Source organism: Ranitomeya variabilis, chromosome 1, assembly GCF_051348905.1.
Source record: "Ranitomeya variabilis isolate aRanVar5 chromosome 1, aRanVar5.hap1, whole genome shotgun sequence".
NCBI classification, from domain to species: domain Eukaryota; kingdom Metazoa; phylum Chordata; class Amphibia; order Anura; family Dendrobatidae; genus Ranitomeya; species Ranitomeya variabilis.
This window is the reverse complement of record NC_135232.1, coordinates 816,981,618-817,005,874: the sequence shown is the minus strand read 5'-3', so window position 1 is coordinate 817,005,874 and position 24,257 is coordinate 816,981,618. Positions and strand designations below refer to the sequence as shown.

General features: G+C 44.4%; 1 protein-coding gene across 1 annotated transcript in view; it reads left to right on the top strand.

Annotated features, from left to right (window-relative positions):
* RASGEF1B (RasGEF domain family member 1B) overlaps nt 1-24,257 on the top strand; it is a 659,413-nt gene that overhangs the window by 66,478 nt on the left and 568,678 nt on the right. The window contains exon 2 of the mRNA XM_077274616.1: nt 15,611-15,658. Coding sequence (XP_077130731.1) covers nt 15,611-15,658 — 48 coding nt within the window. The remainder of the gene's footprint in view (nt 1-15,610; nt 15,659-24,257) is intronic.

Here is a 24,257-nt window from a genome sequence, read left to right as displayed (position 1 = left end):
CACAATACTAATATTACCTAATAATTAAAGTGCCGTTATACATAGGAGTGCTGTACATAGCATACAGTGAACAGTGTACAGGTAATACAGTTATCACCAGTGACATTATACACAGGAGCTCTGTACACAGTATATAGTGTATATTGTCAGTGTACAGGTAACACACTGACTCACTGGTGACATCACTCTCTAGCTGAAGTGCTTCATATTCACTTTTCTTTTTCATCCAGGTTTACCGACATTACTTCTTCCAGCTAGGACTCATCTCTACATAAAATAACACACAATTAACTAGAACACTGCTTCCAGTGCTCATTCCCCAACTTCTACACTTCGCAGCTGACTACAGATGTGCACCCACCATTAATATATATTTACGGTAGTTATTATTAGTGATGGGCAAGCACTAAACTGCTCGGGTGCTCGTTGCTCGGGTCGAGCAATTTGGAATGCTCAGGTGCTCAACCTGAGCAACGAGCACAATGTAAGTCTATGGGAAACTTGAGCATTTTTATCGCGGCCCCCCCGGCGGTCTTTAAAAGGACTTGAAATTGTGGAAATTGATGAGAACAGTACTCAAATGACATGGAAACAGCCTGGGGAAGAACCCTGGAAGCATTTATGACTCCCAGATTACTGCTGTGAACAATGTTGTCAGAGTCTTACGCCACTTTTACAGTCTCACAATAAAACATGCAAAAACAAAACCAAAATTGATTTTCCTGGGAAATGTGTTAAGGAACATCCTTTCAAGGGTAATGACTTGCGTTGAGCGAAACGGATCGGTCATTTTCATAAATCGCCGACTTTTAGGCAAAGTCGGGTTTTATGAAACCCGAACCGATCCTAGTGTGGGATCGGCCACGCGGTCGGCGATCAGAGCGCCAAAGTTGCGTTTCGTATGATGCTGTTACCGCCGTTTTTCATCCAATGAAGGAGGACGCAGAGTGTGGGCAGCATGATGACATAGGTCTCGGTCCCCACCATCTTAGAGAAGGGCATGACAGTGATTGGCTTGCTTTCTGCGGCGTCACAGGGGCTATAAAGGGGCGTGCACGCCGACCACCATCTTACTTCTGCCGATCTGAGCGTAGGGAGAGGATGCTGCAGCTTCATCAGAAGAAGGGATATAGTTAGGGAGGGAAGATTAACCCCCAAACCGCTTGTGCTGTAGCGATTTCCACTGTCCAATACCACCTTTTTGTCCAGGGACAGTGGAGGTCGTATTTTAGTGCATCAGCTGCATAGCTGTGTGCACGGTGCTGTGCAAACCAACTGCTTTTTTGAAAGCAAAAATCCTGTTGCTCCTTTCTGCACAGTTACCTGTCTTGTTTATTTGTCCACACTTTTTTGTTCTGAAGTCCTTTTTATTGCTGCCATACTTGTCCTGAGATCATTGTAGGGACTAGGGAGCGTGTTATTGCAGTTCCTTTTTTTTTTCTTTATAATAATTCCAGCCACTTTCTGCCACGTTCATAGTGTTGTGTTATACCACAGGGCCAGAGATAGGGTTCAGTGTCTCCCCCCAAAAAATGGAGATTCAAATTCTCACACAGTGTATATTCAGCTGTACTGCTAGTGCGTCGTATATCAGGCAGCCACTTTCTGCCACGTTCATAGTGTTGTATTATACCACAGGGCCAGAGTTAGGGTTCAGTGTCTCCCCCCTAAAAATGGAGATTCAAATTCTCACACAGTGTATATTCAGCTGTACTGCTAGTGCGTCGTATATCAGGCAGCCACTTTCTGCCACGTTCATAGTGTTGTGTTATACCACAGGGCCAGAGTTGGGGTTCTGTGTCTCCCCCCAAAAGCAAGTCATCTTTCAGGCAAGCTATGTGTCAGCAGGGGAAGGTGGGGCAAAAGAATGTGAAATCCATGATTAGTTAATTTAAATGAAGGTTAGCTAATCAACATTTTGGGTAGCCAGACGTGTCCTTTTTTTGGTCAGCAGCACTGAACACTCTTTCTGAAAGCACACTGACAGCAGAGCAATCGAGGTCCTGTAATCCATATTCTGGCAATTCAGGCCAGGTGTCTAGTTTAGATGCCCAGTAATCAAAGGGGAATGACCTGTGAGGGAGAACATCGATAAGGGCGGAAAAGTAGTTTGTAACCATACTGGACAAATGCTGTCTCCTGTCACTTTGAATCGATGCAGCTGTCCCTGTCGTGTCAGCGGTCATTGCGAAATCATTCCACAACCTTGTCATAAAACCCCTCTGTCCAACGCCACTTCGGATTTCTGCACCGCTAGCACCTCTGCCATGTTGCCCCCTGCAGCTCGTGTGAGAACCATCACCGCCGCTGTGTGCTGGGAATGCCTGAACCAAACGGTCTACAAGAGTTGCTTGTTTGGTAGCCAATATTTGACCTAGGTTCTCATGTGGCATGATATTTTGCAGTTTTCCTTTATATCTTGTATCCAGGAGGCAGGCCAACCAGTTGTCGTCATCGGTCATCATTTTAACAATGCGGGGGTCCCTTTTTAGGATACGCAAGGCATACTCAGCCATGTGGGCCAATGTTCCAGGTGTCAATTAACTGTTTCTGCTGGGTTGAGGACCACTTTCTTGCAAATCAACATCACAAGTGTCCCGCAATAAACCTGTACCAGACCTTGCAATGCCACCAGTTTCTATTGCCACCTAAGAATCATCCTCCTCCCATACATATTCATCCCCATCATCCTCCTCCTCATCCTCTTCGTCCGCCAATTCGTCCTGGATAGTTCCCTGAGCAGACAATGGCTGACTGTCATCGAGGCTTTCCTCCTCCTCGGCTGCAGACGCCTGCTCCTTAATGTGCGTCAAACTTTGCATCAGCAGACGCATAAGTGGGATGTTAATGCTTATGATGGCGTCAACCACTGCACACCAGACAACTCCATGTCTGCCATCCAAGTGCCTGCCCGTGTATCCTCCCACAAATTAATTACAGCACGCCTCTGTTCGCACAGCCTTTGAATCATGTGCAGTGTGGAGTTCCACCTTGTTGCAACGTTGATTATTAGGCGGTGCTGGGGAAGATTCAGCGATCGCTGATGGTTCAGCATTTGGCTGGAGTGTATGGGCATCCGGCGGATGTGCGAGCAAAGTCTTCGCACCTTCAGGAGCAGGGCTGGTAACTTTGGATAATTTTTGAGGAAGCCCTGCACCACCAGGTTAAAGGTGTGAGCCAGGCAAGGTATGTGTTTCAGTTCTGAAAGGGCTATGGCAGCCATAAAATTCCTTCCGTTATCACTGAATACCTTGCCTGCCTCAAGATGTACACTGCCCAGCCATGACTGAGTTTGTTGCTGCAAGTACTCCACCAGACTTCCTCATTTTTTGGGGGAGACACTGAACCACAACTCATATTACACCGTCGTAATATGAGGGGCCCTGTACCAGTACCGCCGCCCACGAGAGAGTGTCCCCCCCCAGCTTGAACAGTGCTCTACCACTTGCAATACTACCTCTCCCAGCTCCACCACTGTGTAGTCTGTGCGGTTAAAACCTTAAATGGCACTGCCAATACGAATTATTTGAAATGATAGATGATAGTTAAAATATACAGGGGCCCTGGCCTCCATTTAATACTTTGCGCCTACTACCACTGTCTTTATTATTTTGGCGTAATAACGGTGTCTGCCGCTGCTTCTTTTTTTTCCTTCACTGAACAAAGCTGACCTTCAACTGTTGTCCCGTTTCAAATATTAAACTGCATTTGGCCTACTTGTTGGGTTGGGGCCTACTAACGGTGTCTGCCGCTCCTTGGTGTTCTCCTGGTTTATTTTTCTTGCGCTTCAATCTTCAGGCTTTCGTTTAAATATTTTTTATATTAAACTGCATTTGGCCTACTTGTTGGGTTGGGCCTAGTAACATTGTCTGCTGCCGCCTCTAGTTTTCCTCTACTAAACAAAGCTGAGCTTGAAGCTTCAGGCTTTCGGCCTGTAACAACAATATGAAACTACATTTGGCCTAGTTCTTGGTTTGGGCCTAGTAACGTTGTCTGCTGCTGCCTCTTGTTTTCCTCTACTACACAAAGCTGAGCTTCAATCTTCAGGCTTTCGGCCTATATTTAGAATATGAAACTGCATTTGGCCTACTTGTTTGGTTGGGCCTACTAACGGTGTCTGCCGCTGATTGTTGTTCTCCTCCACTGAACAAACCAATGCCGCCTGTTTACTCCTGTTACTGTTGTGAATTTGGATTCTGGGCTCCCCCGGTGGCCGCTTGTGGAATTGGACTTGTCATCCTCTTTCCTGTTTCACCTGTTTCCATCAGTAGTGGGTGTCGCTATTTAAGCTCATTTCTCTGGTGGTTTCTTGCCGGTCAACAATGTTATCTGATGCCTCTCAGTGCTTGTTCCTGCTTCTGACAACTACTAGATAAGTTGGACTTTTGTCCATGTTTCGTTTTGCCTATTTGTTCCAGTTCACAGCTGAAGTTTTGTTACTGTGTCTGGAAAGCTCTCGTTGATCAGGGATTGCTACTCTGGTGTTATGAGTTAATGCCAGAGTTTAAGGTAATCTCTGGATGGTGTTTTGTTAGTGTTTTTCTGCTGACCATGAAAGTATACTATCTGTCTTCTGCTATCTAGTAAGCGGACCTCAAATTTGCTAAGACTATTTTCCTGCTGCGTTTGTTGTTTCATCTGAACTCACCGTCATTATATGTGGGGGGCTACTGTCTTCTTTGGAATATTTCTCTAGAGGTGAGCCAGGTCTTATATTTCCCTCTGCTAGCTATTTAGGTCTTAGGCCAGAGCTGGGCATCTAGCAATAAATAGGAAATGCTACCTGGCTATTTCTATTTGCGCGGCAGTCTTAGTTCATGGTCAGTATAGTTCCATCTTCCGAGAGCTTGTCCCTCTATAGGCTTGCTATGATCTCTGCCTGCAGAGATCATGACAGTTTGACCGGCCTATAAAGTGTTAAAGACCCAGGTTGAGAAAGGAGAGTTATAAGAAGTCTGCTGGAATTTTTTTTTTTTTTTTTTTTCCTCCAGTTTGCCTTGCTGCAGTCTTTTTTCTCTCTCTCCTCCTAATCTCTGTATGGCTCTGTGTGCACCTGACAATAATGGATCTTCAGAGTGTAACTGCGGGTTTGAATAATCTCATCACGAAAGTACAAAATTTACAAGATTTTGTGGTACATGCTCCAGTATCTGAGCCGAGAATTCCTTTGCCGGAGTTCTTCACAGGGAATAGAGCTAGCTTCCAGAATTTCCGAAATAATTGTAAGCTTTATTTGTCCCTGAAGTCTCGTTCAGCTGGAGACCCTGCTCAGCAGGTTAGGATTGTGATTTCCTTGCTCAGGGGTGACCCTCAAGATTGGGCCTTCTCATTGCCAGCAGGGGATCCTGCGTTGCGCGATGTGGATGCGTTTTTTCTGGCCTTGGGCTTGCTTTATGAGGAACCTCATTTGGAACTTCAGGCAGAAAAAACTTTGATGGCACTATCTCAGGGGCAAGACGAAGCTGAGGTTTACTGCCAAAAATTCCGTAAATGGTCTGTGCTTACTCAGTGGAATGATTGCGCCTTGGCGGCAACTTTCAGAGAAGGTCTCTCTGATGCCGTTAAGGATGTTATGGTGGGGTTCCCTGTGCCTGCAGGTCTGAATGAGTCCATGACAATGGCTATTCAGATTGATAGGCGTCTGCGGGAGCGCAAACCGGTGCACCATCTGGCGGTGTCTATGGAAAAGACGCCAGAAAGTATGCAGTGTGATAGAATTCTGTCCAGGAGCGAGCGACAGAATTTTAGACGGAAGAATGGATTGTGCTTCTATTGTGGGGATTCTACTCATGTTATATCAGCATGCTCTAGGCGTACAAAGAAGCTTGATAAGTCTGTTTCCATTGGCACCATTCAGTCTAAGTTTATTTTGTCTGTAACCCTGATTTGCTCTTTGTCATCCATTGCCACGGACGCCTATGTTGACTCTGGCGCCGCTCTGAGTCTTATGGATTGGTCCTTTGCCAATCGTTGTGGTTTTGATTTAGAGCCTTTGGAGACTCTTATTCCTCTGAAGGGGATTGACTCCACCCCATTGGCTAATAATAAACCACAATACTGGACACAAGTAACCATGCGTATCAATCCGGATCACCAGGAGATTATTCGTTTCCTGGTGCTGTATAATTTACATGACGATTTGGTACTGGGATTGCCATGGTTGCAGTCTCACAATCCAGTCTTGGACTGGAGAGCAATGTCTGTGTTGAGCTGGGGATGTAAGGGTATTCATGGGGACTTACCTTTGGTTTCTATTTCGTCGTCCATTCCCTCTGAAGTCCCTGAGTTCCTCTCTGATTATCAAGACGTCTTTGACGAACCCAAGCTTGGGTCGTTACCTCCGCACCGTGAGTGCGATTGTGCCATAGATTTGATACCGGGTTGCAAATATCCAAAGGGTCGTTTGTTTAATCTGTCTGTGCCGGAACATGCTGCTATGCGGGAATATATAAAGGAGTCTTTGGAAAAGGGACATATTCGTCCATCTTCTTCTCCCTTGGGAGCTGGGTTTTTCTTTGTCTCAAAGAAGGACGGCTCTTTGAGACCATGTATTGATTATCGGCTTCTGAATAAGATCACTGTTAAGTACCAATACCCATTGCCATTGCTTACTGATTTGTTTGCTCGTATAGAGGGTGCTAAGTGGTTCTCTAAAATTGATCTTCGTGGGGCGTATAATTTGGTGCGGATCAGGCAGGGGGACGAGTGGAAGACCGCATTTAATACGCCCGAGGGCCACTTTGAGTATTTGGTCATGCCTTTTGGTCTTTCTAATGCCCCTTCAGTTTTCCAGTCTTTTATGCATGATATTTTCCGCGATTTTCTGGATAAATTTATGATAATATATCTGGATGATATTCTGATTTTTTCTGATGACTGGGACTCTCATGTCCAGCAGGTCAGGAGAGTTTTTCAGGTTCTGCGGTCTAATTCTTTATGTGTGAAGGGGTCTAAGTGCGTTTTTGGGGTCCAGAAAATTTCCTTTTTGGGGTATATTTTTTCTCCCTCTTCCATTGAGATGGATCCCGTCAAGGTGCAAGCTATTTGTGACTGGACTCAGCCCTCCTCTCTTAAGGGTCTTCAGAGATTTTTGGGCTTTGCCAACTTTTACCGCCGATTTATTGCTGGTTTTTCGGATGTCGTTAAACCACTGACTGATTTGACCAGACATGGCGCTGATGTTGCTAATTGGTCCCCTCATGCTGTAGAGGCCTTTCAGGAGCTTAAGCACCGTTTTGCCTCTGCCCCTGTGTTACGTCAGCCTGATGTGAATCTGCCTTTTCAGGTTGAGGTTGACGCTTCGGAGATCGGAGCTGGGGCAGTGTTGTCGCAGAAAGGTTCCGACTGCTCCGTCATTAGGCCTTGTGCCTTCTTTTCTCGCAAATTTTCGCCCGCAGAGCGGAATTATGATGTTGGAAATAGGGAGCTTTTGGCCATGAAGTGGGCGTTTGAGGAGTGGCGCCATTGGCTAGAGGGGGCTAAGCATCAGGTGGTGGTATTGACTGACCACAAAAATTTGATTTATCTTGAGACTGCCAGGCGCCTGAATCCTAGACAGGCGCGCTGGTCTTTATTTTTTTCTCGCTTTAATTTTGTGGTGTCATACCTACCGGGTTCTAAGAATGTTAAGGCAGATGCCCTTTCTAGGAGTTTTGACCCGGACTCTCCTGGTAATGCTGAACCCACAGGTATCCTTAGGGAGGGAGTAATTTTGTCGGCCGTTTCTCCTGATCTGCGGCGGTCCTTGCAAGAGTTTCAGGCGGATAGACCGGATCGTTGTCCGCCTGATAGACTGTTTGTTCCGGATGATTGGACCAGTAGAGTCATCTCTGAGGTACATTCTTCTGCATTGGCAGGTCATCCCGGAATTTTTGGTACCAGGGATTTGGTGGCAAGATCCTTCTGGTGGCCTTCCCTGTCACGAGATGTGCGAGTCTTTGTGCAGTCATGTGACATTTGTGCTCGGGCCAAGTCTTGTAGTTCTCGGGCTAGCGGACTGCTGTTGCCCTTGCCTATTCCTAAGAGGCCTTGGACACACATCTCGATGGATTTTATTTCAGATCTGCCTGTTTCCCAGAAGATGTCTGTCATCTGGGTGGTCTGTGACCGTTTCTCTAAAATGGTCCATTTGGTTCCTCTGCCCAAGTTGCCTTCTTCTTCTGAGTTGGTTCCTCTGTTTTTTCAGAATGTTGTCCGATTGCACGGTATTCCTGAGAATATTGTTTCTGACAGAGGTACCCAATTTGTGTCTAGATTTTGGCGGGCATTCTGTGCTAGGATGGGCATAGATTTGTCTTTTTCATCTGCTTTTCACCCTCAGACTAATGGCCAGACCGAGCGGACTAATCAGACCCTGGAGACATATCTGAGGTGTTTTGTCTCTGCTGACCAGGATGATTGGGTTGCTTTTTTGCCATTGGCAGAGTTCGCCCTCAATAATCGGGCCAGCTCTTCCACCTTGGTGTCCCCGTTTTTCTGTAATTCGGGGTTTCACCCTCGATTTTCCTCCGGTCAGGTGGAATCCTCGGATTGTCCTGGAGTGGATGCGGTGGTGGAGAGATTGCATCACATCTGGGGGCAGGTTATGGACAATTTGAAGTTGTCCCAGGAGAAGACTCAGCGTTTTGCCAACCGTCATCGTCGTGTTGGTTCTCGGCTTTGTGTTGGAGATTTGGTGTGGTTGTCTTCTCGTTTTGTCCCTATGAGGGTCTCTTCTCCTAAGTTTAAACCTCGGTTCATCGGCCCTTATAGAATATTGGAGATTCTTAATCCTGTTTCTTTCCGTTTGGACCTCCCTGCGTCCTTTTCCATTCATAACGTTTTTCATCGGTCGTTATTGCGCAGGTATGAGGTACCTGTTGTACCTTCAGTTGAGCCTCCTGCTCCGGTGTTGGTTGAGGGTGAGTTGGAGTACGTTGTGGAGAAAATTTTGGACTCTCGTGTTTCCAGACGGAGACTCCAGTATCTGGTCAACTGGAAGGGTTACGGCCAGGAGGATAATTCTTGGGTCAATGCATCTGATGTTCATGCTTCTGATCTTGTTCGTGCCTTCCATAGGGCTCATCCTGGTCGCCCTGGTGGATCTGGTGAGGGTTCGGTGCCCCCTCCTTGAGGGGGGGGTACTGTTGTGAATTTGGATTCTGGGCTCCCCCGGTGGCCGCTTGTGGAATTGGACTTGTCATCCTCTTTCCTGTTTCACCTGTTTCCATCAGTAGTGGGTGTCGCTATTTAAGCTCATTTCTCTGGTGGTTTCTTGCCGGTCAACAATGTTATCTGATGCCTCTCAGTGCTTGTTCCTGCTTCTGACAACTACTAGATAAGTTGGACTTTTGTCCATGTTTCGTTTTGCCTATTTGTTCCAGTTCACAGCTGAAGTTTTGTTACTGTGTCTGGAAAGCTCTCGTTGATCAGGGATTGCTACTCTGGTGTTATGAGTTAATGCCAGAGTTTAAGGTAATCTCTGGATGGTGTTTTGTTAGTGTTTTTCTGCTGACCATGAAAGTATACTATCTGTCTTCTGCTATCTAGTAAGCGGACCTCAAATTTGCTAAGACTATTTTCCTGCTGCGTTTGTTGTTTCATCTGAACTCACCGTCATTATATGTGGGGGGCTACTGTCTTCTTTGGAATATTTCTCTAGAGGTGAGCCAGGTCTTATATTTCCCTCTGCTAGCTATTTAGGTCTTAGGCCAGAGCTGGGCATCTAGCAATAAATAGGAAATGCTACCTGGCTATTTCTATTTGCGCGGCAGTCTTAGTTCATGGTCAGTATAGTTCCATCTTCCGAGAGCTTGTCCCTCTATAGGCTTGCTATGATCTCTGCCTGCAGAGATCATGACATGTTACCAATTTTTAACAGCTTTTAGCCTACTTTTTTTTATTTTGGGCCTATATCTGTGTTTCCTCCTCATTCCTGCCCATTGCCCAGCCACTGCTAGATGAGTCTGCTGGTACATTCACACAGACCACTACATTCCCCTTGCACTCTACACAGCCTGAATCTGACCCTGCTGAAACTCAGGTTCCCCTTCCCGCATACTATACCACCTTACATGGGGACAAAGAGGAAGGTGCAGATGAAAGTGCAGGTTCCTTCAACAGGTGGGGGGGCATACTCATTGGCGACGTCACTGGCACAGGGCCCCTCATAGTACGCAAAAGTGTCTCTGCCGGTGGGAGGTGCCCCCGCCGTCAATCACAACGCCGTACTTTGAGGGGCCCTGTGCCAGTGGCAATGCGAACGAGTGTGCCCCCCCTGCTTGCTCAGGATCACAGCACTTGCAAAGTTGAAATACTTACCTCTCCCTGCTCCACCGCCGTGACGTAGTCCGCGTTTCCTGGGCCCACGAAAAACTTGAGCCAGCCCTACTCCCCCCACAACTGTTGCCAAATGACCCCCAAATTTTCAATGGCTAACTATTATTATAAGGTAAATTAAGATTGACAAGCTTAAGTAACAAGAATTGATGTTTTTGGCATTAAAATGGGCTCTGTTGGTGTTTTCCTGTCCTCCTGCAGCCTTCCGGGATCTTGCCAAATGACCAATCCGAGCTGCTTGAGGACCTGGGTATGTGACCTCCGATCACCAATGAGTGGTCGTCTCACAGGCATGCTCAGAAGGCAAAAAGCAGGACTTAGTCCCAGGAGTGTCTGCTCGCCGCTGACTAATGCTGGTTGCTATAGCTGGACCTGGGAAGGCAGCAGCAACCAAATGCACAGAATTAGCCTGAGCAAGACCCCAGAATAGTCTATGGGTAAGAAATGCAATCTAAGTAGTTTTTCAGTGCTTTTTTTGGAGTGCTAGATATCACAGAAATGTACCACAGACCACAGAATACTGTACGGATGAGAAATTTAAGTGTGCAAAAATTTGTAACTCTTTTTTTCGGTTTTATAGATCACAGAAATGTACCCCAGACCACGTAATAATGTATGGGTGGAAAATTTAACCCTGTCAAATTTTTAAATGCAGCTTTGAGTGTTATATACAGTACAGACCAAAAGTTTGGACACACGAGAATGCCAAAAGTGTGCAAAGCAGTCATCAAAGCAAAAGGTGGCTACTTTGAAGAACCTACAATAGACATATTTTCAGTTGTTTCACACTTTTTTGTTAAGTATATAATTCCACATGTGTTAATTCACAGTTTTGATGCCTTCAGTGTGAATGTACAATTTTCATAGTCATGAAAATACAGAAAAATCTTTAAATGAGAAGGTGTGTCCAAACTTTTGGTCTGTACTGTATGTATATAAAAAATTACCCTAGAACTCAGAATAGTGTATGGGTAAGAAATCTAACTCAGGAAATTTTTTTAATCAATTTTTAGAGTATTATATAACACACAAAATTAACACAAAACACGTAATGTTCGATGGATCAAAATGTATGAAATGATCTGTAATATAAAAGTAGAGAGATCCACAGTACCGTAACATCTGTGTGGTGCACACCTGATCGTTGTCAGCACAGCACCGACTTAGTCTGTCTCCAGGGTCTCTGGTGCCAAACCAAATATAGAGCAACAAAAATATTCAATGTCCATGAAACAGAAGAAATGAATGGTTGCACTCAATCTCCCATTTAAAGGAATTTCTTTATTCAAAACGCTTAAAACATCGGATGCAGGAGAGTCGCATGTGGAGCTTGCAGGACGAAGACCGTTTTGCTTATATAAAACAATGTAATCCTTCTATATTGCATTGAATTATGCCTGTCAGCATAGACCCAGTCTCTATAAGAAGCAAGATGAGCAGTATCCCTCTGTCTAACCATTTAGATGCTGCAGTTGCTATTTACTATGGCATATAAGAAGTTAGCCTGCCAAAATCATGGCTGCTAGTAATCTCTGCAGTTGAGGCTGGAGAACAGCTATGGTACTCCTTCTGACACTGATCTCATTTGTGTACAGTTAACACCCATAAGATAAGCCTGATAAAAATCTATAGTGTGACAGTGCGATTTCGAAGCTGATTGATATACATTTCCAGTGCTGGTCGGCAACTGGTTAAAGAAGTAGTAATTTAAAGTGACAGGATCATTGTAACAAAACATATTCCCTATATTCTCATTATTTAATATTATAGTAAGATGCAAAGCTTTGAAAAATCTTGGAATGGTTTGAACAATACATGCTCCAGTATAAACAGATTTTAATTGAATGTCTTTATTTTTAGTCTTATCAGTATGTTGTTCTTTGTATGGTTTACAACAGTTTACAGCATATACTTAAACTGTCCATAAGGATACTAAAATAGAATGCATGGCAAGCGATTTAGCCAATATGCTGCATCCTTGCTATTTAAGTTGTCTAACTGTTCACACTGTTTTGTGTAATAGATGCCTTCGCGAAGCAACATATGTTGATTTTATAATCCTCTGCGTTAAATAATGCCATCCAACCCCCTAGTTAAATTTGCTCTAGATGTTATTAAAAATGCAGCTGGCTTTGCAAATGTAAGGTTGAAAACACATGTTCGGTTTCTGATAGTTAATATTCTAAGATAGGTAATTTACATATTATTTTAGTTTCCAAACAACTATAGTTTCAAGGAGGAAAAAAGAACTCAAGTAAAGGTAACAATCAGGCCTTCGAGTCTAGCATTGCAAAACCTTACACTATAATGGGCATCTATTTGAGCCCTTGCTATCAATTCCCCTTTCTTCTACAGTATATATGCTGATGACCTTGATTAAAAATAGTAGGAACATTTTGACATGTTCTTTTTCATTTAAACTAATTACCCATCCTATAATTTTTTTCAGGATGTTGGCAAGTTTCATAGTGCAGAGAGATAAGCTGAAGCTAATTGAGAAAAGATGCAAAGAAAACAAAACAAAGCATATAAAAAAAACCCAAAACAGCTAACACTCTTCACATGATCAGGAGGGTTGTAGTGCTAGAAGCGATGAAACAATGATCACATTCCAGCAGAAAGAGAAATGTTCCTTCAGCTCACTACATCTGTGCAAAGCCACATTCCTCTCTCATTACTTATAGAATACTAGACTCCATCTGAGTGTCCGCCTCCAGTAGAAATATATGTCCGAAAATGATGCACGGCGGAGCGCACGTTCACTCTGTCAGCACCATATTAGTCTATGCCCTCATTGGTACATACGTCCAAATCCCGTTTTGCGGTGGTTCGGACATAAGCCCTGATGGGGCCACTGAACGGGTGCCCAAACTCAATGTGAAAACACCCTAACTTATCCAAATCCCAGCACAAGGTTCGGTGAAAATGAACTTGATCTTTATTTCCTCATATGCAGTGATTTAAAAAGATTACAAAAAAACACTTTTCAGTTGATTCTTTTGAGGCCTTGCTCTCTTTACTTATATCCCATGGCTATGAATCAGAAAAACTTCAGACCAAAAGCATATTTTTCTTTTCTTCATGCTGACTTTGTAATGTTTTCAATGCACTAGATATGAAGAAATAAAGATCAAGTAATGTTTTATGGAACATTGTGCTGACGTTTTGGATGAATTATAAATGGTCAATGTTTTGCAAGGACTATCAATTTTTACAATATTTTTAGAATGTAGAAACTTATGGGGGTCAGGCTTACTTCATGCTTCAGGCCAATGTGCAAGTCATAGTGGGTCCTCTTATGTGTAAGCCACTTAAAACAGTAAATAAGTGTGCCGTTTTCCTAGGGGTGCAACATTACGGCACACACATATACAGATGCATCTCACAAAATTAGAATATCATTAAAAAGTTAATTTATTTTAATTCTTCAATACAAAAAGTGAAAGTGATATATTATATAGAGTCTGTTTGTTGTTTATTCTTATATGATGTTAAAATATATGTTCGTACAATTAAATAAAAAAAATATATATATAGAGTCAGTAACAAACAGAGTGATCTATTTCAAGTGTTAATTTCTGTTAATGTTGATGATTATGGCTCATAGTTAATGAAAACCCAAAAGTCATTATCTCAGGAAATTAGAATACTTTATAACACCAGCTTGAAAAATTATTTTTAAATCCAAAATGTTGGCCTACTGAAATGTATGTTCAGTAAATGTACTCAATACTTGGTTGGTGATCCTTTTGCATTAATTGCTGCATCAATGTGACGTGGCATGGAGGCGATCAGCCTGTGGTACTGCTGAGGTGTTATGGAAGCCATGGTTGCTTTGATAGCAGCCTTCAGCTCATCTGCATTGTTGGGTCTGGTGTCTCTCAACTCCCTCTTCACAATACCTAATAGATTCTCTATGTGGTTAAGGTCAGGCAAGTTTGCTGGCCAGTCAAGTACAGTGTTGTTTTTAAACCAGGTATTGGTACTTTTGGCAGTGTGGACAGGTGCCAAGTCCTGCTGGAGAATAAAATTTCCTTCTCCAAAAAGCTTGTCGGCAGAGGGAAGCATGAAGTGATAAAAACACAGTTGACCTATACCAGCAGATGACATAACTTCCCAAACCATCACTGATTGTGGAAACTTCACACTAGACCTCAAGCAGCTTGGATTGTGGCCTCTCCACTCTTCTTCCAGACTCTGGGACCTTGATTTCCAAATGCAATTCAAAATTTACTTTCATCTGAAAACAACATCGTGGACCACTGAGCAACAGTCCAGTTCTTTTTCTCCTTTGCCCAGGTAAGACGCTTCTGGTGTTGTCTATTGGTCATCAGTGGCTTGACACAAGGAATGCGACACTTGAAGCACATGTCCTGGATACCACTGAGTGTGGTGCCTCTTGAAGCAATGATTCCAGCAGCAGTCTGGAATCATTCACCTTGTGAATCTCCCCAAAATTTTTGAATGGCCTTTTCTTAACAATCCTTTCAAGTCTGCGGTTATCCCGGTTGCTTGTGCACCTTTTTCTACCACGCCTTTTCCTTCCACTCAACTTTCCTTTAATATTCTTGGATACAGCACTTTTTGAACAGCCAGCTTCTTTATCAATGACCTTTTGTGGCTTACCCTCCTTGTGGAGTGTGTCAATGACTGCCTTCTATATATAAAAGTCAGCAGTCTTCCCCATGATTGTGGAGCCTACTGAAACAGACTAAGGGACCTTTTTAAACGCTTAGGAAGCTTTTTGCAAGTGTTTTTTGTTAATAATTCTAATTTACTGAGATAATGACTTTTGGGTTTCAATTGGCTGTAAGCCATAATCATCAACATTAACAGAAATAAACACTTGAAATAGATCACTCTGTACACACTTAGCGCTTAGCTTTACATAGAGTTCTCAGCAGGAGCCAACTTGCCTAATGTGTTCAATCTTCGCAATAAAAGGCAAAATTAACAATGTTTAGTGCAAATTACGAATTGAGCAATATCATTGAAATATTTTTGCATTAAAATCCATGAAGGGGAATTTGGACAGTCCTAATACACTTTAGCTTATCAGTATATTCTGAAAAAAATTGCAAAATTGTTAACATCTTAAAACTTGGTAGGTTTGGAAATTGTTTACTCCAGCTGATCTATAGTAAAACAATTATGTTTCTGTTTCTTGAAAGTTTCCTCTTCATTTACAGTGAGATTTTTGTTTTGAGCATTAGATTTATGATTCTCCCTGTCAATTTCAACAATTCCAATTTGCCTGATCCTTTAAATAACTTTTTTTATTTTTACCAAATAGGTAAAGAGTCAGTCCCGTATTACCCTGAATCAGAGCACCAAAAGAAAGGTTTGTGAAATTTTACTGTCTGGTAACAAAAATGGATATATATTTATTGTTAGGCTAGATTCACACATCTACTTCAGTGCTACCATCCGAGAGAAATGGAATGATATTTTTCTCACATATCATCATAGTTGAATCCTAGTTGCTTCCTTTTTTTTTTACATCCGTTTTTTTTCACTAAAGCAGGTGGACTGTCTTGACTTCTAACTTTGGATCAGTTAAAAAGGATGAAACGCAGATGGAACTCTGAAGTGCAAAGTATGTCTTCAGTATGTCATCTGTTTTACACGGATACCCATAGACTTTATTTTCTGAGTCCATTAAACAGTTGAGAATAAGACATGCTCTGCGTCTCTTGGACTGGACACATGGATCCACTTTTAAAATGAATATATGTGTATAGATCAGGGAAACTCTGTGGTCCATTTTCTGTCTGGGAATAAAACAGGCAGCACATGTCACACAGATGTGTGAATGTAGCCTAATTTGCATGTCAAGTAGCAAATTCTCCTTTTGCTATTAAAGATGCTTGTGATGCCTAAAATGGTAGATTTTTTAATCTTAAAGAGGTTTCTTTGTTTGTACAAAAACAACCAATGAGCATGCATTGAGATGAACAATGTCTTCTTTGTACACGTGCTCTTTAATCCAGCGCCTGATCCAACTTCCTGTACTAGACACCATTGAGAACATCCTGCACAATCAGGTGGTAGGGGTGTGGATACCAAAAGAATAAACTTGTGATCAATCTATAAGAATAATATTAGGGAACGAAGAATAATACATTTGGGCCCCCTTGTTTGACATGTTAAAGACTTTTTGCTTCTTTGCTCCACCTCGTCCTTTCAAAGAAGAAAAGGAATTTTTTGTCTTTTGGATGGATCTAAATGAGACACCAAAGATCCAAAGGTTAGACTCAAATACTGACTCATTTGAGAGCTATATCTTATAAAAAGTTATCTGTGTGCCTTTCCATTTCTACCAGCGACATGACTTGGTTGGTATACTTTACATCTGCATTTGTGCCAAAATAGTGGTGGATGTCATTCATGAATTTGCCATATCTCTAGTCTTGACATCTTTTAGCCATGACACTTTCTGTAAACTAATCACAACCGTTGAGGTGGGTAAAAATGGTCTAAAACACCATACATTTTCTGTTCATCATGTATGTCTCCCATTTGTCACAATTGGTGGCAGAATTCTAGTACATTTTGCTTACTCAATCTTATGGAAGTTTTCTGTGATGCAATAAAAAATTAATTTACATTGATATTTGGTCATGGACTAATTGCTAATGTAGAATAGAATAAATATAGATTGAATGAATTTGGGACTATGCATGTTCTACAGGTTTCCAATATTACACTTTGTATTCATTTTGCAACTTGTGTAAGATAGCTCTTACTGCATGTGTTGGGGGACACTCGCTTAGCAATGGGATTCAGTCACATAGGCATGTTTTTCTCACATAAAAAGTCCATGTGGTTTCTTATGCAGTCATAAACCGGGGTATGCACAGTTCATTGTATACTTCATAGAACACAATAGGCACCAACAGATGACATTAAGTTGCAGTCTCTAGACATGCTGGACCTTACTCCGTCCAGTTACCATGGGTGACTGCAAAGTTCATTAACTGACCCCCTGTCAGTGCACACAGTTCCTCAATTCTGGGTTACCTTCCTGGAGCTCCTGCTCCACACACTGATTCCTTGTCAGTTCTTCTTCCCAGGGAAGCTGCCGAACTGGGTTCACCGTCCCGAACAATGCCTTGCTCACTAGGCCACCAGACAATCCAGATCCTCAGATGGGCTGTAGCTTCCCTACTGCAGTGCCATTACAGACTCTGCATACATTCGGCCTTTCCGTGCACTCTTCAGGATGTCCGTCCCCACCTGGGAACATCCAACACACAGGCCACTGCGTGTGCTGTTTAGGACGTCTGTCCCCACCTGGGACCGTCCAACACACCAGTCTCTCAGTATGCTATTCAGGGATCCGATCCTACTCCCAGGATCTCCCAACACACAAGTCTTCAGATCCACGGCCTCTCAGTGTGCTATTCAGGGATCCGGTCCACACACAGGACCTCCCAACACACAAGCCATCCAGGATCTACACACTCTCAATTACAGTGCCCATGTGACCACACCATGGTCACATTTTGTACCTGTAACCACACCCATAGGTGGGAGGTGTGTGTGGTTAGTTCGACCCGCTCAGCTCTCAATCTAACCCTGTAAGCCTCCCCTTACAATTATACAAACACTTGTTGGACTACAGGTCCCAGAACAACAACATTACTGGCTTACAGCGCAGACTGTTATGATCCTTAGTGGCTGAGGATCACCGAACTGACTAGCTAAGTTACTGAACATAGAACGAGCTCTAGGGAGGTGGAACTGGACTGACCGCAATTCTGATCCTAACCGAACACACTAAAGGTAGCCGGTGAACGTGCCTGAATTCCTAGACGTCTCGACGCAGCCTGAGAAACTAGCTACCCCTAAAGAGAAGAAAGTTAGACCTCACTTGCCTCAGAGAAATAACCCCAAAGATATAGAAAGCCCCCAACAAATAATAACGGTGAGGTAAGGGGAAAATACAAACGTAGAAATGAAACAGATTCAGCAAATGAGGCCCGCTAATACTAGATAGCAGAAGACAGATAGGAAACTGTGCGGTCAGTAGAAAACCCTATACAAAATATCCACGCTGAGAATTCAAGAACCCCCACATCAACTAACGGTGTGAGGGGAGAAACTCAGCCCCCTAGAGCTACCAGCAAGCGAGGAAATCACATATTAGCAAGCTGGACTAGGACTGATAATAAACCAGGAAACATATTGAACACTGATGATCAAAAAATGAACAAAAAGAAACGTAGCTTCTCTTGGAGAGACTGATAACGAAGGTAGTCAGGAGAGATCAAAATAGCACTGAATACATTGACAGCAGGCAACAACTGAAAGTCCAGGTGAGCTAAATAGGAAACCAACCAGCAGATAACGAGACAGCTGATCCCAGCCACAGACCTGCAGAATGACAAAAAGAGCCACCAGAGGGAGCCCAAAGATAGCACTCACACAGTACCATTAGTGACCACAAGAGGGAGCCCAAAAACAGAGTTCACAACAGTACCCCCCCCCCTTGAGGAGGGGTCACCGAACCCTCATCAAAACCCCCAGGGCGATCAGGATGAGCAACATGGAAGGCATGAACCAAATCGGCCGCATGAACATCAGAGGCGACAACCCAGGAATTATCCTCCTGACCATAGCCCTTCCACTTAACCGAATACTGAAGCCTCCGTCTAGAAATACGAGAATCCAAGATCTTCTCCACCACGTACTCCAATTCGCCCTCAACCAGCACCGGAGCAGGGGGCTCAACAGAAGGAAACACAGGCACCACATACCTCCGCAACAAAGACCTATGGAACACATTATGAATGGCAAACGACCCTGGGAGGTCCAAACGAAATGACACAGGGTTAAGGATTTCCAAAATCTTATAAGGACCGATGAAGCGAGGCTTGAACTTAGGAGAGGAGAACTTCATAGGAACATACCGAGAAGACAGCCATACCAAATCCCCAACATGAAGTCGGGGACCCACACCGCGACGGCGGTTGGCAAAGCGCTGAGCCTTCTCCTGTGACAACTTCAAATTGTCCACCACATGGTTCCAAATCTGCTGCAACCTATCCACCACAGAATCCACCCCAGGACAGTCAGAAGGCTCCACCTGACCCGAGGAAAAACGAGGATGAAAGCCAGAATTACAAAAAAAAGGCGAAACCAAAGTAGCAGAACTAGCCCGATTATTAAGGGCAAACTCGGCCAATGGTAAAAAAGTAACCCAATCATCCTGTTCAGCAGAAACAAAACATCTTAAATAAGTTTCCAAGGTCTGATTAGTTCGCTCGGTTTGGCCATTCGTCTGAGGATGGAAGGCAGATGAAAAAGACAAATCAATGCCCATCTTAGCACAAAAGATCCGCCAAAATCTGGACACAAACTGGGATCCTCTGTCAGACACAATATTTTCAGGGATGCCGTGCAAGCGAACCACATTCTGAAAAAATAGAGGAACCAAATCGGAGGAGGAAGGCAACTTAGGCAAGGGCACCAAATGGACCATTTTAGAAAAACGATCACACACCACCCAGATGACAGACATTCTCTGAGAGACTGGAAGATCCGAAATAAAATCCATGGAAATGTGCGTCCAAGGCCTCTTCGGGACAGGCAAAGGCAAAAGCAAACCGCTGGCACGAGAACAGCAAGGCTTAGCCCGAGCACAAATCCCACAGGACTGCACAAAGGAACGCACATCCCGCGACAAGGAAGGCCACCAGAAGGATCTAGCCACCAAATCTCTGGTACCAAAAATCCCAGGATGACCTGCCAACACCGAAGAATGAACCTCGGAAATAACTCTGCTGGTCCATCTATCTGGGACAAACAGTCTCTCTGGTGGGCAACGGTCAGGTCTATCCGCCTGAAATTCCTGCAGCACTCGTCGCAAATCTGGGGAAATGGCAGACAAAGTCACTCCCTCTCTAAGGATACCAGCCGGCTCTGAAACTCCCAGAGAGTCAGGCACAAAACTCCTAGAAAGAGCATCAGCCTTCACGTTCTTCGAACCAGGCAGGTACGAGACCACGAAATCGAAACGGGAGAAAAACAACGACCAACGAGCCTGTCTAGGATTCAGCCGCTTGGCAGACTCGAGATAAATCAGATTTTTGTGATCAGTCAAGACCACCACACGATGCTTAGCTCCCTCGAGCCAATGTCGCCACTCCTCAAATGCCCACTTCATAGCCAACAACTCCCGATTACCAACATCATAATTCCGCTCGGCAGGCGAAAACTTTCTTGAAAAGAAAGCACAAGGCTTCATCACAGAGCAATCAGAGCTTCTCTGCGACAAAACAGCCCCAGCTCCAATCGCAGAAGCATCAACCTCGACCTGAAAAGGAAGAGAGATATCAGGATGACATAAAACTGGAGCCGAAGAAAACCGGCGCTTCAGCTCCTGAAAGGCTTCCACGGCCGCAGGAGACCAATTAGTCACATCAGAACCCTTCTTGGTCAAATCCGTCAAGGGTTTAACCACGCCAGAAAAATTAGCAATGAAGCGACGGTAAAAATTAGCAAAACCCAAGAACTTCTGAAGACTCTTAACAGATGTAGGCTGTTATGACCCCAATGGCGAGGGTCTCAGAGGAACGTGGAAGTCTGCAGAATACAAAAATCCAGCTCATAGGGCAGTGGTAGCTGGGTTGACCATATATCTACTCCTAACGCCAACACTAGAAGTAGCCGGGGATCATTCCTACGTTGATTCTAGATGACACGCTCCAGCCGGAGAATCTAGCTACCCCTAGTAGAGGAAAACAAAAGACCTTTCTTGCCTCCAGAGAAGGGGACCCCAAAGCTGGATAGAAGCCCCCCACAAATAATAACGGTGAGGTAAGAGGAAATGACAAACACAGAAATGAACCAGGTTTAGCACAGAGAGGCCTGCTTACTGATAGCAGAATAAAGAAAGGTAACTTATATGGTCAACAAAAACCCTATCAAAATCCACACTGGAAATTCAAGAACCCCCGAACCGTCTAACGGTCCGGGGGGAGAACACCAGCCCCCTAGAGCTTCCAGCAAAGGTCAGGATATAGATTTGGAACAAGCTGGACAAAAATACAAAACCAAAACAAAATAGCAAAAAGCAAAAAGCGGACTTAGCTGATATAACTGGAACCAGGATCAGTAGACAAGAGCACAGCAGACTAGCTCTGATAACTACGTTGCCAGGCATTGAACTGAAGGTCCAGGGAGCTTAAATAGCAACACCCTTAACTAACGACCCAGGTGCGGATAAAAGGAATGACAGAAAAACCAGAGTCAAAAAACTAGTAACCACTAGAGGGAGCAAAAAGTAAATTCACAACAGTACCCCCCCCTTAGTGAGGGGTCACCGAACCCTCACCACGACCACCAGGGCGATCAGGATGAGCGGCATGAAAGGCACGAACTAAATCGGCCGCATGAACATCAGAGGCGACCACCCAGGAATTATCCTCCTGACCATAGCCCTTCCACTTGACCAGGTACTGAAGCCTCCGCCTGGAGAGGCGAGAATCCAAGATCTTCTCCACCACGTACTCCAACTCGCCCTCAACCAACACCGGAGCAGGAGGCTCAGCAGAAGGAACTATAGGCACAATGTACCGCCGCAACAAGGACCTATGAAATACATTGTGAATAGCAAACGACACAGGAAGATCCAGACGAAAAGATACAGGATTAAGGATTTCCAATATCTTGTAAGGCCCAATAAAACGAGGTTTAAATTTGGGAGAGGAGACCTTCATAGGAACAAAGCGGGAAGAAAGCCATACCAAATCCCCAACGCGTAGTCGGGGACCCACACCGCGGCGGCGGTTGGCAAAGCGCTGAGCCCTCTCCTGTGACAACTTCAAGTTGTCCACCACATGATTCCAGATCCGCTGCAACCTATCCACCACAGAATCCACCCCAGGACAGTCAGAAGGCTCCACATGACCCGAAGAAAAGCGAGGATGGAAACCAGAGTTGCAGAAAAAAGGCGAAACCAAGGTGGCGGAACTAGCCCGATTATTAAGGGCAAACTCAGCCAACGGCAAGAATGTCACCCAATCGTCCTGATCAGCAGAGACAAAACACCTCAAATAAGCCTCCAAAGTCTGATTGGTTCGCTCCGTCTGTCCATTAGTCTGAGGATGGAAAGCAGACGAAAACGACAAATCAATGCCCATCCTACTACAAAAGGATCGCCAGAATCTGGAAACGAACTGGGATCCTCTGTCTGACACAATATTCTCAGGGATGCCGTGCAAACGAACCACGTTCTGGAAAAACACAGGAACCAGATCGGAAGAGGAAGGCAGCTTAGGCAAAGGAACCAAATGGACCATCTTTGAGAAGCGATCACATATCACCCAGATAACGGACATGCCCTGGGATAGCGGAAGATCAGAAATGAAATCCATGGAGATATGTGTCCAAGGTCTCTTCGGGACAGGCAAGGGCAAGAGCAAACCGCTGGCACGAGAACAGCAAGGCTTAGCTCGAGCACAAGTCCCACAGGACTGCACAAATGACCGCACATCCCTTGACAAGGAAGGCCACCAAAAGGACCTGGCCACCAGATCTCTGGTGCCAAAAATTCCCGGGTGACCTGCCAACACCGAGGAATGAACCTCGGAAATGACTCTGCTGGTCCACTTATCCGGGACAAACAGTCTGTCAGGTGGACAAGACTCAGGCCTATCAGCCTGAAATCTCTGCAACACACGTCGCAGATCCGGAGAAATAGCTGACAAGATAACTCCATCTTTAAGAATACCAACAGGATCAGCGACTCCAGGAGCATCAGGCACAAAGCTCCTAGAAAGAGCATCGGCCTTCACATTCTTTGAACCTGGTAAATACGAGACAACAAAATCAAAGCGGGAGAAAAACAATGACCAGCGGGCCTGTCTCGGATTAAGGCGTTTAGCAGACTCGAGATACATCAGATTTTTGTGATCAGTCAAGACCACCACACGATGCTTAGCACCCTCGAGCCAATGACGCCACTCCTCAAATGCCCATTTCATGGCCAACAACTCCCGATTGCCCACATCATAATTTCGCTCGGCAGGCGAAAACTTCCTAGAGAAAAAGGCACAAGGTTTCATAACAGAGCAACCAGGGCCTCTCTGCGACAAAACGGCCCCTGCTCCAATCTCTGAAGCATCCACCTCAACCTGAAAGGGAAGTGAGACATCGGGCTGGCACAAAACAGGCGCCGAAGTAAACCGGCGTTTCAACTCCTGGAAAGCCTCCACGGCAGCAGGAGCCCAGTTAGCTACATCGGAGCCCTTCTTGGTCATATCCGTCAAAGGTTTCACAATGCTAGAAAAATTAGCGATAAAACGACGGTAGAAGTTAGCGAAACCCAAGAACTTCTGTAGACTCTTAACTGACGAGGGCTGAGTCCAATCAAGAATAGCTCGGACCTTGACTGGGTCCATCTCCACAGCAGAAGGGGAAAAAATGAACCCCAAAAAGGGAACCTTCTGTACACCAAAGAGACACTTTGAGCCCTTGACAAACAAAGAATTTTCACGCAAAATTTTAAAGACCAACCTGACCTGCTCCACATGCGAATCCCAATTATCAGAAAAAACCAAAATATCATCCAGATAAACAATCAAAAATTTATCCAGATACTTCCGGAAAATGTCATGCATAAAGGACTGAAAAACTGAAGGCGCATTGGAGAGCCCAAAAGGCATCACCAAGTACTCAAAATGACCTTCGGGCGTATTGAATGCGGTTTTCCATTCATCACCTTGCTTAATGCGCACAAGGTTGTACGCACCACGAAGATCTATCTTGGTGAACCACTTGGCACCTTTAATCCGGGCAAACAAGTCAGACAACAGCGGTAAAGGATACTGAAATTTGACAGTGATCTTATTTAAAAGCCGATAATCAATACAAGGTCTCAAAGATCCGTCCTTTTTTGCCACAAAAAAGAATCCCGCACCAAGAGGGGAAGAAGA